Source organism: Chelon labrosus (assembly GCF_963514085.1).
Source record: "Chelon labrosus genome assembly, chromosome: 23".
NCBI lineage: Eukaryota > Metazoa > Chordata > Actinopteri > Mugiliformes > Mugilidae > Chelon > Chelon labrosus.
This window is the reverse complement of record NC_140356.1, coordinates 20,161,320-20,176,151: the sequence shown is the minus strand read 5'-3', so window position 1 is coordinate 20,176,151 and position 14,832 is coordinate 20,161,320. Positions and strand designations below refer to the sequence as shown.

Genomic DNA, 14,832 nt, shown 5'->3' with positions numbered 1-14,832 from the left:
TTTCTGCAACAACAATGGAAAAATAAATTAACTTGCAATGAGAAGAGTTTGTGGAGGAAATAATCATTTCTGTTTAACAGAAAAAAAAAAAAAAAAAAAAAAAGCTTTTCCAAAATGGTCTTTCATCCTCACCACACCATGTTTTTGTCTTTCCTGGTGCACACTGGATTCAATTTACACTTTCTGACTTCTTTTACTTTTTTTTTTTTTTTTTTGCTTATTAATATGATTTTAAGTTGGTATTTAAAAGTTATTTTAAATACATTAGATTAGAGTTCATAACTTTAATTAAAGCAGTGCATTTGTATTTGAAAGACATTTGTGTCACCAGAGATTGAAATATGAGGAGTTTGTGTTTAGCTCTGAAGGAGAAAATCAGTTCTTTAGCTCTTTGTCTCCCCCGTGTGTCTCAGAGCAGAAATAGCAGAACACTTTACAAATCAGCAGGAAGTGGTGCGCCTATAGATAACCTGTCTGAGCTTTTTTCCCAGTCACTTTAAAGGGATAGTTCACCCTAGAATGATATTTCGCTCATTATCTACTCACCCTCATGTTGACTAAGGGCTGGAAGAAGTTTCAGAGTCCTCCGTCCCTTCTCTGAGTTACAGGGGGTCTTGGTGTAGCAGTGCATTTCAATGCAACGGTTGTAAAGGGACACCAGAGCTCTTCGTAAAAAAACACACACAAAAAAACATCCAAATACCTCCATGATGCTCGTATGTAATGTCCGTCTTGTGCTGAAGCCCCAAATTGCGTAATTGTCCCGAAAAAAATTAAATAAGTCCACATTCCAAGCATGTTTGTAGCATTAGCTCCGAGTGTTGTTGTCCCGGCTCTTCCGCTGCCAGCGCGCATGCGCAAGGTTCGCACTGAGACTCGCTTCCTTGTTTACCCCGGCGAAGGACTAGAAGCAGCCCGTAATAGCCTGCCTTGCACCGGGACAACACTTTTCTGGTCCTTCGCCGGCTGGCTCAATTCGCCGGGGTAAACAAGGAAGCGAGTCTCAGTGCGAACCTTGCGCATGCGCGCTGGCAGCGGAAGAGCCGGGACAACAACACTCGGAGCTAATGCTACAAACATGCTTGGAATGTGGACTTATTTAATTTTTTTCGGGACAATTACGCAATTTGGGGCTTCAGCACAAGACGGACATTACATACGAGCATCATGGAGGTATTTGGATGTTTTTTTGTGTGTGTTTTTTTACGAAGAGCTCTGGTGTCCCTTTACAACCGTTGCATTGAAATGCACTGCTACACCAAGACCCCCTGTAACTCAGAGAAGGGACGGAGGACTCTGAAACTTCTTCCAGCCCTTAGTCAACATGAGGGTGAGTAGATAATGAGCGAAATATCATTCTAGGGTGAACTATCCCTTTAAAGCCTTTAAATCCCTTTAAAACCATCTCTGTTGTTAAAAAACGCTTTTCAAATCTTAATGTTCTCTAATAAAAAGTATTTGATTCATTTATATTCCTTTAAATGAAGTATGATTGTTTGAAAATGTTTATTTTCACACACTTAATCCTCCATACGCTTTAATCCTTAAACTGTGTCCTCAGATCTTTGGATGTTCTCTGATATACAATACGATGAATGCCAGCGTCTACAGCCATCAGGTAAACAGCAACAACACTGAGTCCATTCAGTCACAATATTAATTTAATTACACTTCTGAAATTTTAAGAAACAACAAATCTGGTTAGCACTGATGCCTCACAGCGAGAATGTCCCCAGTTTGAATCCATGGGCCGACTGGGCGGCTGTGTGGAGTTTGCATGTTCTCCCTGTGTCTGCGTGGGTTCTCTCCAGGTTCTCCAGCTTCCTCCCACTGTCCAAAGACATGCTGGTTAGGTCATTGGTGATTCTAAATTGGCCGTAGGTGTGAGTGTCTCTCTGTGTTAGCCCTGTGATAGACTGGAGACCTGTCAAGGGTATACCCCGCCTCTCGCCCGATGACAGCAGGGATAGGCTCCAGCAGACCCCGCGACCCTTAACAGGAACAAGCGGTTACAGAAGATGGATGAATGAATGAAATCTGAAGAAGAAAATAAGTGTTAGTCTGTATAAACTGAAAATTAGACCTGATAAAGCTGAATTATCCTTTAAAGGACCAGTATAGAGGAAATGGTGACATCAAGTGGTAAAGTGTGAACTGTAACCAACTGAATACTCCCTTTTCAAATGTTGAGTCAATGTAATGTAAAAGGTCCTCTCTGGAGTCCATTTTTGGTTTGTTCATTCAGCATGGTGGACTCTGTGGATTTAAGCTAAACACTTCTAGAGTACAGGTGAGGAGATAAAACATGATGGAACAATATTACGGTCCAGACTGGGTGTTTTTAATTTATTTTTTCACGTTGAGTAAACACTCAGTTCTATTACATAACAGATGAAAAGAAAGAAAAGGAGCAGTTTATCTGCCAAATAATGAAAGCATAAATCCCTGTAAATCTGCTCACTGGACTCCCTGCTTGGTCGTTATTGTTGTCGGTTTAACGGTCACTGCCGAACACTCAACTACAGTTTCTCTTTATATGGCGCCTCTTGGCAGAACGACTAGATTTTACTGTAACATGACTTAGAGGCTAACACAGTGAAAATAGAGTATGATGCCGTTCATCAGGAAACCATGTTTATAGTTCCACATACATACATACAGCAAGCATCTGACTTGTATAGCCCTTGAGTAGAAATGTTAAGAACTTGCAGTGTTTACATGGAGGCGTGCAGAAGGCCAGATGTAGTGGAATCTCTGATTTCTCTCTTTAATGCAGAACAGATGCAGCTCGTGGGAGATTTCTACTCAGTCAACTTTTTTTGCAGATATCCTTTTATGGAAAACAGTGTTTAGCTCATTGTTTTGGACTGATCAAATTTGCTTTTCATTTCTTTTGGGGCATTCTGCAGAACTTGTAATCAGGTTTGACTCTCATATCCTGCGTTCCCACTGGCCCACAAGATGACACAAATTGAGTAAATCATTATTATTTATACATATAGCCTTCTTAGAAACTGATTAATCTGTGTAGCCTTTTAGATCTAGATCAGAGGTTAACTGTTTCCATGGACATAAATCAAATGATGTGATCAGATACATGTGTTTACATCAAAACATCAGTCACTGTAAAATGGAAATAGAACTGAATTAGATTTTTAATCAAAGTAGTACCAGGTAAACTCTTTGGTGAAGGTACTACACTCTGCAACCTTGAAAAACTGGAGTCATGGTGCAGCTTGGTCCTGGTGGGCCTGGCCTATAAAGTTAATCTTGGACATTTTCCAATCTCTTCATGAAGTCATTGTCTTATTAATGCGTCAAGTTAGCCTGGCCAAGTGGTGAAGCGTTCACAATTGTTAGCAGGTAAACACATTGTGGCTGATTGTTTTAAGTCAAAGTTAAAGAAAATGTTTTCTTTTTTGTATCACTGACAATATATCAAGTATTGAGATGTTTTTTATTGTGCCCACCACTTACAGCTCTGCACTAATTCATTGTTGTCTTGTTGTCCTGTCATGGGCGAGCAGCTCTCGGCGGTCGAAAGCTCAGGGCTGGTCTGGAGTTGGGTGTTCTCCATTAGCGTCCTTGGCATCTCCTGCCTGGGAGTCTCTGCTGCATCCTCAGAGAAAGAGACTCCACTAAAAATAGTACGTACAAAAGCCTACGACAAACAAAGTGTGGATAAGAACTCTCAACTGAATCATTTATTGTTGCTGTTGTACAGTTTGCAGGATTCATGGCGGTTGGAATGATCGTCATGCTGATCTTTGGCATCGTTGTCGTCGTTGTCGTCGTCCAAAGAAACCAGGTCGTCTATCTTTCTAACCACCACTGATTTGCCCGTAAGATGTTAAGAGGGGCTTGAAAAATTGCCAGTGAGGAAATATGAAGGACTAGTGTTTGGATCCACGGACAGAAAAAACTGACACTGAGTAAAGATCTGGATGATAATAAACCTCTATCTTCACTCTTCATCACCACGTTGATGTTAATGTCCTTCTGAGTCTGTCTTGATGCCGACTTATTCTTTCTCTTTGGTCTGTGATGCTTATGTGTTTTTTTTCTCTCCTCATAGTTCTCTGACAGCGCCTCCAGAGAATATACAAATTATTATTCTGATGCATTCTTCTTCAAGGCCGCCGTGGGCATGTGTTTTGGATTTTCCGTCACTGCAGTAAGCGCTACCCTCATTCCTATTTGTTGCTGTTGGTGGCTAGCATGTAGCCTATGTTAGCATCAATTCATGGTAACCCTATTGCTAGGCAACTGTTGGCCTCTGGAAGCCACAGAGAAACCGTAACAAGATGCAAAGACACAGATTTAGCTTTGGCCACAGATGGCTACTAAAATCACATCTGAAGGTTTCTCCCACTTTGCAACTTTACTATAAGCAATTTAAAAAAAAAAAAAGTAATACAGTTAAGAAAGAGGTGTAATGACTCCTTTTACGTCAAGCTAGCAAAGCAGTGTTGCTTGCAAGTTAAACACTGAAGCACTAAGCAACCTGAAACTGTTGTTGTAGCTCTTCTAGCGAACTATGTGGCTTGTTAGCTTTTAAGTTAGTCAGCAGCAAATCGTCTGCAGCAAAATCACGGTTTCTCACACACAAATCTGAAATAGTATTTGAAAATGTTTAAGCAGAGGCGTCACTTGGTTTTCAGGACGGGGGGGGGGGGGGGGGGGGGGGGGCTTAGCCCCAAGGAGATGCACAGGATGTGAGCAAACGAGCACGCGAGCACAAAATTTCACAAACAGCTGGCAAAGACTGAGAAATGATTTATTAGTTATTAGTAGTTATTTATTAGTATTTATTATCAGTCTGTTTGTTTAATACAGTACGACAATAAACAAAGGTTTGCACAGTAGCAGAATGTTTACAGCATTAACGAGAAAAAAATGGGCAAGTTACTTGGTGGGTGGACGCATCAAAGAATGCCGTCTGTTTTTACCTTTTTGACCTTTCAAGATACACAATGAATTGTATTAATAGCTGATCAACATAGAGGCTAATGCCATGACTTTCGCTCAGAACACAATAATTGTTTGCTCCCAAATATTTTGAAGTCACACAGATTACATTTGGGCACATATGTGACTAAAATGGTTGTAATTTCCAGCCCTGAAAAATATTACTTACTTACTGAATTAAAGTAATTTTTGGGTCAGGCTAATCTGGTTTACACATATATATATGTGCGTGTGTGTTTATATAACTTGGCTTTCTCCACTTTTTAATTATTACTCTGAAATAAAAGCTCAAGTTAAATAAGTCTTATATGGTGCACCTTGACTGAAATGTTTCATATTTCATATTCAAGCTGAGCTCCATACAATTCCAAGACTGTCTGCATCACAAATGATTCTATTCTGTGAAATCCTTTAGACTCACTTTTCCAGTAGAGGTCTCTCCCCTCTCACTCACTGTGCTCCTCTGCCCTGACTCCTACAGGCCAATAGGGCTGGTGGAGTGATTATTATTAGTGACTCGAGGCTACGCACGAGACACGACTCCCCATATAGCTCTAAGCTTTGCCACGAGACACTATTGTTCTTCTGCGTGTTTCTTCTATATTATTCATCTTCCGTACCTTTTTTCGATTTCAAACTCGCCCTGCAATTTTGGGGCGACACCGACAAAAATTACATCAAAACATGCGCCTTTATCGGGATCGGTGTGCTATTACTTTTATAAGGAATCCACGAATTTTTCGTGAAATTATCCTAGAGACTTCATTTAAACTTTAAAATGTAGGTAAATTTGTCCTCTATAAAAATACCATTCAGATTTTTGATATCTTTTATACTTTTCGATCAGTCACTCGTCAATCATCGTGATCAATCATGTGAAATTTCTGAGTTTATAATGGGTGTGTATTGCGTGGAATGTTCGGCCTAGAGTGGGAGACCTCAGAGGCTAGAGTGGTAGAGGCTGTCTGAAATTCACTGAAATTTTTCTCTTTCCACGCTGCTCCTGGGCACATCTTACATCGTAGACATTAGATGTTTTCCACTTTTGTAGAGGAACTTGTCCTGATTCATACAATGTGCTCGCCTAAGACGAGACATTTTCTGAATTTGAATGGCGTGCCCCAGAGTGAGGAGTGTCCCGCTCCAACTGCCAATAAACTCCCATTCAAAATATGAAGCTGATTTTCGAGGAAAGCTGAATCCACCCTCTTCTTATACTCGCCACAGTTTCCACAATGTTTACTCCAGAGACACCAAAATTACATCAGTGTGTTCGGGAACTTCTCCTGCCAATCACTGTCTGTTTTTTTTTTCTGATGTGAGCTTTGGTTTTGCCTCAGTGAGCCCAAATGCGAGGACTGTCAGAGGGCAAAAAATCTAAATTTCTTCCTTCTCCTCTCCTGTGTCTGTGAGTAGTCATGGCAACCAGCAAAGTCACCATGGCAGCCTCAGGCCAGGGCCACAGCTGCAGCCATTTTTGTAGTCCTTGGCAGTTAATTTCAGTTTATTTAAGTAAATAACAAAGAAAGAGACAGAGAGAGGGTAAAAGACGGACAGGCAGTAACAGAGAGGTAAAGCAAGACATTTTTTGAGGTGACTGTCACTCTGCTTGCTCTGTGTGTACATCTGAGCTGAATGTTTTCTATTGTGTGTGTGCGTGACTGTGCTAATCTCTACCCTTAGCCTAGTTTAGTGCGTCAGCGCCGCGCGTTAGCGTGGCAAATGGTAATGCCAACATTTTTTTCCTTTTCTTTTTTTAATAACCCCGGCAGCAGCCCTCGAGTCACTCTCAAAATTTCCTGCGGGAATTTTCTAGTTAGTCTAATTATTATTATTATTATTATTATTATCTACTGATGATAATCATACGTGAATGAGCTCAGCTCCTGTTTCACGGTGTGCATCCATGCGTAAAGTGAGAAACACAGCTGATGCTCCAGAAGGAAGTCACCCCAAAGATATGGTAAAGAGAGTCACACTGAACTCTAGAAACAACCAGGACCTTCACAGGGTATTTCAGACTAACTAGCTATAGCTAGCTAGCTAAGCAGCGCTCTTTTACAGCTGGAATGTAACTTTTGAGCCAAAACAACAAAGGTAAAACGTGCGCAGAGATTGTCTGTAGTGTGTAAGCCAGGTTTTTATTTGTCAAACATGGAGCATTTCATTAATTACATGGGACTTTCTGCTGTTAGCTGGGGGCTGGAGCTAACTAATTGTTACTACCAGCAGTGATCAATACTTACTTTCCTGAAAAACGTTCTTCTATCCATTTGCGCATCCATTCATCCAACCGAACTCAACTGCACGCACGCTGGAAGAAGTAGAAGAAGAAGATGAGTGTAAACGATTTTTGCCGGTGTTGTAAAAAGAATTTAAGGATACACGGAGTACTTACCAACACGGCCATCATTTTTGAGATAAATATTAAAGGTGAATGCGTATACGAACAAGTTCTCAGTTTAGGATTACATCTCCACAAAACAGCAAACAAATCGTGTCGCATTTATCTGTTCCTCTTTTAAAATTAATGCGCTGTCGATATCTTCTAGAACAGGGATGGGCAACTTAAATGATGGAGGGGGCCACAATTTTTCATCGACATTACCTGAGGGCCACATAGGACCGCACACTTAACCAGATATGATAAAACTGCCATTTTAAATATGTTTGTGTGTAATTAGACTATATTTATATATATTTATTTATAATTATATATGTGTGTGTGTGTTTATTGAAGCAAACTAAAAATAACCACTTACTGTGATTTTTTTTTTTTCATTTTTATTAATTTGTGCATTTTTACACTAAAAGAGTTGAACATTTTCCCAGTATACCCACTCTACCTCACCACATCAGCAGTTGGCACTGGTAAAAAGCCGCCTTTGTTTGCGTACTTTTGATTTAAGGTCCGCTACGATAGCAGCCCTTGCAGCTTCAGTACCTCTCGTATTTAGCTTTGTGCAACGTGTTGTAGCTGTGACCTAAATTGGAATCCTTCATGGCAGATAATGTCTCGAAGCAGACTAGCACATAGGTTTGCCTTTATATTCTGTGAACAGATAATCTTCTTTCACCTGAAAGACACGATTTTCTCGGACACGGTGGAAGCGTGTGCGAGGCGGCATCTGCAGTTGGATGCGCCATCTAGTGGCCAACTGTGTCATTACAACTGATTCAGTGCGGCAGAGGATACAGTTTTATAATTTTCAAAAATTAATCTAAGGGCCACGTCGAGTGAGGTCTGGCCGCATACGGCCCGCGGGCCGCCAGTTGCCCATCCCTGTTCTAGAACTAGGGTGACCAGATCCCAATTCGCCAGACGTGGGACAAAGACTACGTTTGTGTGGGACAATGTGAGGCAATGTGAGATACCAATGCATCAAGGTAGTCTAAAAGAACTAAGAGAAAAAATAAACATTTCTATTCTGCCCCTTTGCTTATGGCATTACTATGCTTTGCCATCTGATTGATTCAGTAGCACATAACTTAAATAAATAAAAACTTAAATATATTTTATAATATAAATATATATAAAAACTTGCTTAAATGCAACTTTCCCAAGTTCCCAAGGTGAGCAACACGTTTTGTCTCACATTGTCTGTGTCGTTTCACGTCGTATTCACCTCCGTGTGAAACGGAAAAATGACTCAAGCAAACTTCACAGCAAACTTTACCAGACTCGCCTTGCATTGGATAGATAGCTTCCCAGTCTTTATTACAGCTGCATTTCCTCTTCTCAGTCGTACGGGTTATGCTTCCCTCCATGTCTCGCACTGCATGCCGTTCTGATCTGATTTGCATTGTTTGTTGTTGGTGGGCGCGCCCTTAACCTGCGTCCGCGTCCCAGTTTGATTGACATGATCAAACAGCCCGCCCTGCCCCCTGATGACAGCCCTCACTGCTTTCTCCAAACAGCTATTTGATAAATGCCAGATTATTAAACACGCATTTCAAAACTGGAGTCTGACTGTCAATAACAATGCGGTACAACGTCTTAATTTGCGGGACGTGTGAAAAGTAATGAAAATGCGTGACTGTCCCACACAAAGCGGGACATCTGGGGCCTCGTGTACTAAGAGTTGCGTAGATTTCCTTCTAAATCGTGGCGTAAGCTCAGATTTAGAAGCATTTCGAAGCACATTTCCTTTGTACATCCCAATCGAGCGTAGCCGACTCCTCCCTGTCCACGCCCTTTTTAAATATGCAAATTATATTTAAATTGACTCTGCACCTGAGATTCCCCTCTCTGCGCGATCAGAAAACGAAAACATAAGAATGAATAAGACGGGAAAAAAGAAGAACTTCACAGAAAGAGAATTGGAGACGCTACTCACTGGAGTGGAGATGCGCAAAGATGTCCTCTTTGTCTCGCTGCCACAGTGTTTACTTGCATTTGCGCATCACGTATGATCTGCACACTGATCGAATGAAAATGTTTCCTGTTGACATTTACAAATTCATGCGATGGCGCTTTTATAGCAATGCGTGTGCACTGCACACTCCGATCACATTCAGAAAACCGTCTCTCGCTGCAGATTGCTCTTTAATGTTGACCTGTTCAGATGCATTGTGGGAATCTGATATACCTGGCTGACATGAGGATAATTCCGTCCCACGCGGCTTGCATGGCTCTGCTCAGGGTCGACCGGCACAGTCCCGATCGGTCGGAGTAATAGTTTTCACATTTATGACAGTTTCCCGTCATCACCTCTAAGTGTCTCCAGAGGATCAACATCTGTAGAATCCAGCGTACGCCAGCCACGTCGTTGGCGTAGCCACGTACAAAATTCCCGGACATTTCACTCTTGATACATCTGAACTTTTACGTGAGCGAGTACTTACGTAACGTTTTTGTACGCACGCAACGTTCGTACATGAGGCCCCAAGTCACCCTATCTAGAACAGACTCGATGGCAGAATCTACACATCTCAGTTCTCCAGCGGCAGCCATCTTTGTTGTAAACAAATTCAACCCAAGCGCTCTTTGGTGACGTGGTTACGTTACTGTTGATCATCTGTCCATCATCGTATAAAGCCCCCCTGAGAATCTGATTGGTACGAAAAGCTCCTGTTCGAGCATAATTGCGCCTCAACGGAGCAATGCCAGACCGAACTTCCAGACCTCAAATGTTGTGGGCGGGACTAAGTTCGGCTGGCACCCAGGCTACCGTACACTACGAAGTGAAGGGAAACTGACAGATAGATGATCACATTTGAGTCCTTAATGACAGGTTATATGATTATTTATTTAAACTGATATGCTGGACGCTTTATATTGAATTTGTCGGCATTTTTTGTAAAAAAAAATAAAAATAAATAATAATAAAACAAAGCCAAACTAACGACGCCACTGTGTTTAAGTAATAAAGGGGGAAAAGCCTGGAGGACCAATTTGGGTAAAGACCCAAAATACTTAATAAGAAGACAGTGAGATTGGACAGATCACCTACACAACAAAGTCCTTGACTCCTGGTTTGATTTTTATAAACTGACCACCTGTCTGTCTGTCTGTCTGTCTGTCTGTGTCCACAGCTGCTGGGTCTTTTGATTTCCCTCTTTATGATCCATCAGATCAGACGCCCTGACAGCACAGGAGAATCTTCCATGGCCATGAAGGTCTACTAAAGGGAAACCCCACAACCTCTGACCTTTAACCTCTGCACTGTTGCAGGAGGAATTCAGTGAGTCGGTAAAGTTTGCCTTTTAAGAGAAGAAAGCTTTGCAGCATTCGATTGTTGAAACATTTATTCTTTTTGTTTTGTGTTTCTTTATATTTCTTATGTGTCTTGTTTTTGTACTAGCCCTACATGGAGACATGTTGTAAAAACAATTAGCTGAACCATATCTGACTGCAGCTCTGTTAACCAGATGAGGCAAGAAGGTCACAGGTTTAAGGACAAAACTAAATTTCCTGGACACAGAGCTGAATTTAAACAAACACAGGAGCAATTTTAAAACAGGAAAAACTATTCAGGAAATCTTATTCTGGAGCTGTAATGATTAGAAATTAAGCTCGCAACCTAAAACTGTCGCCATAGCTCTTTTAGAATAGAATGTAGAATAGAATGTCTTTATTTGTAATTGTGGTACAACGAAATTAGGGCGGCCAGAGGTCCCCTTTTAGGTGCAGTAAAAAATAAAATAAAAATATAAATCAGGTAAGGAATGAAAAGAATATGTACAAAACTATAAGAGTATAGACACTGGCATGACATAACAACTGTTATTACAACATGAAGGTATTGCACTTGTTGATATGACTTATTGCACATTACACATATGAAGTTACTATAAATTGCACATATGAGCTTATTGCACACATGTATTGCACATTATTATGGGATTTTTCACTTTATTTCTTTATTGTTTTGGTTGTTCAGTGCAATTATGGCTCTAACCGCGTGGCTTGTTAGCTTTTAAATTAGCCAGCTAGCTGTCAGAAAGCAAGCTAACTGCTAACTTGCTAACTGGACTTTAAGTTCATTGAGTATAACTCTCTTAAAATCGTTCATCTTTTGTGGAGCGTTTTACAAGCTAACTCCAGCGTTAGCAAGTACAGCTAACAGGCTAATACAAAAACATAGGCTACTGCATTTTTGGAATATACTGATATATAAGTGGATATACGAACAGACATTTCATTACAAATCATGTCTTTAGCTTAGCTTAGTTTAGCACACAGCCTTAGCAAAAATGATTATGTGAATGAAAATTATTTTTTTCAAAAATGAAATTATTTTTTAATCTGTACTAATTTATACAAATGAATTTTATTATTTTTGTATACGTTAAAGACACTTCTAAAGTACTGTGTATATTTTTAAAATAAAAAGTGAAATCTTATTGGTGCATTTGAAATTGTAAAACAATATCAGAGGAGCTGCGACGAGGTCAGTAATCTGGAAGCCAGAACCTCCTCAGATTAAAATCAGTCCAGAAGAGCACTAACACCATGAACCATGATGACCTGAAGTATTTTCTAAACAGATGTGTATGTCGATGCTGAAACAGAATATTCTCATGTGTTTAATATTAAGATATCGACTGATGCTGGAATCCAACCGCGGAGCCAGAGCAATAAAACCACTGTTCCATGTTTATGTAGGGGAACCAGTCGTCCTCTCAATTATCCCCTCTCTGGAATTTAAATTTACGAAGTTGTTTTGCAGAAGAACTCTTCTAACAGATCAACCTTTTACACCTTAGCCGTAAATGTGCCATGTCCGAACGTGGTACAGGCCCGCACTATCGGACCTCCCTGATGCTCTGGACGTCATCTGAGCCACAAGGGGACAGATTTACAGTTCTCTGAAATTTCACACCCTCTTTCTTCTTCTAATCTTCCTCTTTTCACTTGAGGAGACATCAATACGATCCCAGGAATTAAAGGGGGATCTTAATGAAAGACTCACCTTTTTGGATTCGAATGAACAAAATCAAGAAGCCTTAATGTGATACTAATCGTGTTTAAATCTGTATTCATTAATTTTCCTTTCAGAGACACCTACATATGTAAACATACCACTAAACAGGTTTTGCTTTCCCCTCTCCAAGAGTGGAACGAACACAGATAAGAAGGTCGTAAATAACTTTCTTTCCCCAGGACCAGACTCTGATCTGCATTTTCCTCTGAAAAGTACCTAAGTTTTATAATATGACTATCGAAATTGTAATAACCTGGTAAGTTATATATTTTTGTTCACGAAGTGCTTACGATCACAATGAGACGATTTTGATCATTGTACGATTAAGCTAGCCCAAATTCACATAATTGGTCACGGTAAGGATGGATCAACATTGCCATCAAGTGGCTATCTTTAAAAGTATTTTCTTTCTTTTAGTCATTGTTGAAGTTGAAGCATATAGAACTTTGGATATGTTATTAGTAAAATAACCTGTTAATGTAAGCTATAACCATTGAGATTGTCATTTTAGAAACTCTAACCTTTTTATTAGCAAAATGTCACTGTGAAGAGAACTTGAGTTTATTAATTTGCTGATGCTTTTGATTTTGCCATCCAGATATGTTATCTTGTCGTGTTATAATGTTGACTGTTACTGAATAGGAAAACATTGCTAACGAGCCATGATGAGTGATGGAATGGTTAAATTAAATAATATAGAGTAGGCTAGGTTAAGAAGATCAAGCAATAAGATATCTTGAGACAAAGGAAATAGGCGTTCCCTTCTCTTTCCGCGCGAAGGATCTGGAAACCTGAGCCAAACACGCCTTGAATAATTAACCCATAAAACCAGAGCGACGCTCCCTTTAGTTACTTCTTTTCCCGTTGTTCTTTGCCGTTCTTTCTCCGCACATTACTTGTGCTTTTATTTTTGCTCGAGCTCGCTCTTTTCTTCGTTCCGAACGTAGTTACAGTTATACCTAATAACTTTTGTTTCTTGTCGGACGTTTTTCCACGACGTACTACAATTTTTATAGTGACTTTAATATTTTTCTAGTTTTATTGATTTTTATACTCTACGAACCGAAGTACTAACAAACATCGTTTATAAGTTAGCCAGCGTAGTCAGCTGGGATATCAGAGGAAGACCCAATCTCTTCCACGGATCAAGACACCAAGAAGATTGTTGCCATAGCAACGACATCAAGAAGACGTGACGATCCAGTTTCTTTTTCAAACACAAAGACATTGCCAAGTGTCATCTACTGCCTTGGACGGAACACCTACAACGATCTCAAGCAAAGCTGGGTGTTGGAGTTGCAGACAAAGCAACGAGTCCCGTCTACCGGTCCCAGAGAGGCCTGCATCAGCTGTGCCGCTTCGGTGCCGCTTCGTCACCACCTCGTCACCCCGACGCTTCGTCACCACCTCGTCACACCGACGCTTCGCCATAATCGACGCCAAGAAGACTCTACAAAAGTAGGCTGAATTGCTCCTACCGCTTAAGGCAAAGAGTTGGTGTCACTACTTTGAAACTCCCTACTAACATCTTTTAGAGAAGATTGATTAGAGTAGATATCAAATCCATTCCCTTTAGATTAAACCTTAAAACATCTCCATCTCTCACCATCGCTCAAAACTTATTATTCCATGCCTTATCATATTCGTTTTATTTGATTTCACATGCATATGTTCTGTTAGTCCCTCATTTATTCATAGTTGTCACTTTATTAAATAAATATTTGTTCACACTTAAGAAGTTGTTTGTGATGTTGTTTTACGGCAGAGAATGACTGGTACAAATTGTAGTAAAGGATTCACTCCTTCAGATATGCAAATTATTTAATTGAGACTGATAAATTGATTTAAACCGTGTTCTTCCTACGATAACAGGAGGTGGTGCCCTAACGAGACATTTAAAGGTGTAGAGTATCCTACATTTACGTTTATATGTATTTCCACATAAATCCATAAATTCTCTCTTCGCATGTTCTTGAAACATGGAGGTAGAAAAACAAGATGAACCAAGATGGAATCCATGTGGACAGAGACACTGGAGACGTAGAGACATATTGGTCGTCTTCTAAGACTCTACACATTCAGGACATGGAGGAGAACATGGAAGAGGAGGACGTGGAGGAGGACATACTACTTATTGAGTTTTTTATCCTCCTTATTCTCATTTTTCAGTTCTTCATCTTTTTCTCGTTTTTTTTCTCCTCCTCCTCTTCTTTATCCTTTCTCTTCCCCTCCTCTTTGTTCTCCTTCTTTTTATTTTTTCTCCTCCTCCTCCTCCTCTTCTTGTATTTCCAATATTTTTTTAGAGTGTTGTTCTTACGTCCAACTGAGCTACTGTAACCAAGCAATTTCCCTTGAGGATCAATGAAGTCCATCTAAGACTAAGTCTTCACCCTCCAGTCCAGATGGAGGCGGTAATGCACCTCGAACCACTAGTTTG

General features: G+C 40.3%; 1 protein-coding gene across 1 annotated transcript; it reads left to right on the top strand.

Moving 5' to 3' along the window:
* Positions 1–496: 496 nt before the first annotated feature.
* Positions 497–14,427, top strand: LOC311508486 (uncharacterized protein). The gene is made up of 6 exons (XM_084573256.1): positions 497–1,330; positions 1,562–1,618; positions 3,528–3,647; positions 3,725–3,808; positions 4,076–4,174; positions 10,504–14,427. Exons 1-6 carry the CDS (start codon positions 1,325–1,327, stop codon positions 10,594–10,596), a joined length of 459 nt encoding a protein of 152 aa, XP_084429382.1. The 5' UTR covers positions 497–1,324; the 3' UTR covers positions 10,597–14,427.
* Positions 14,428–14,832: the final 405 nt, after the last annotated feature.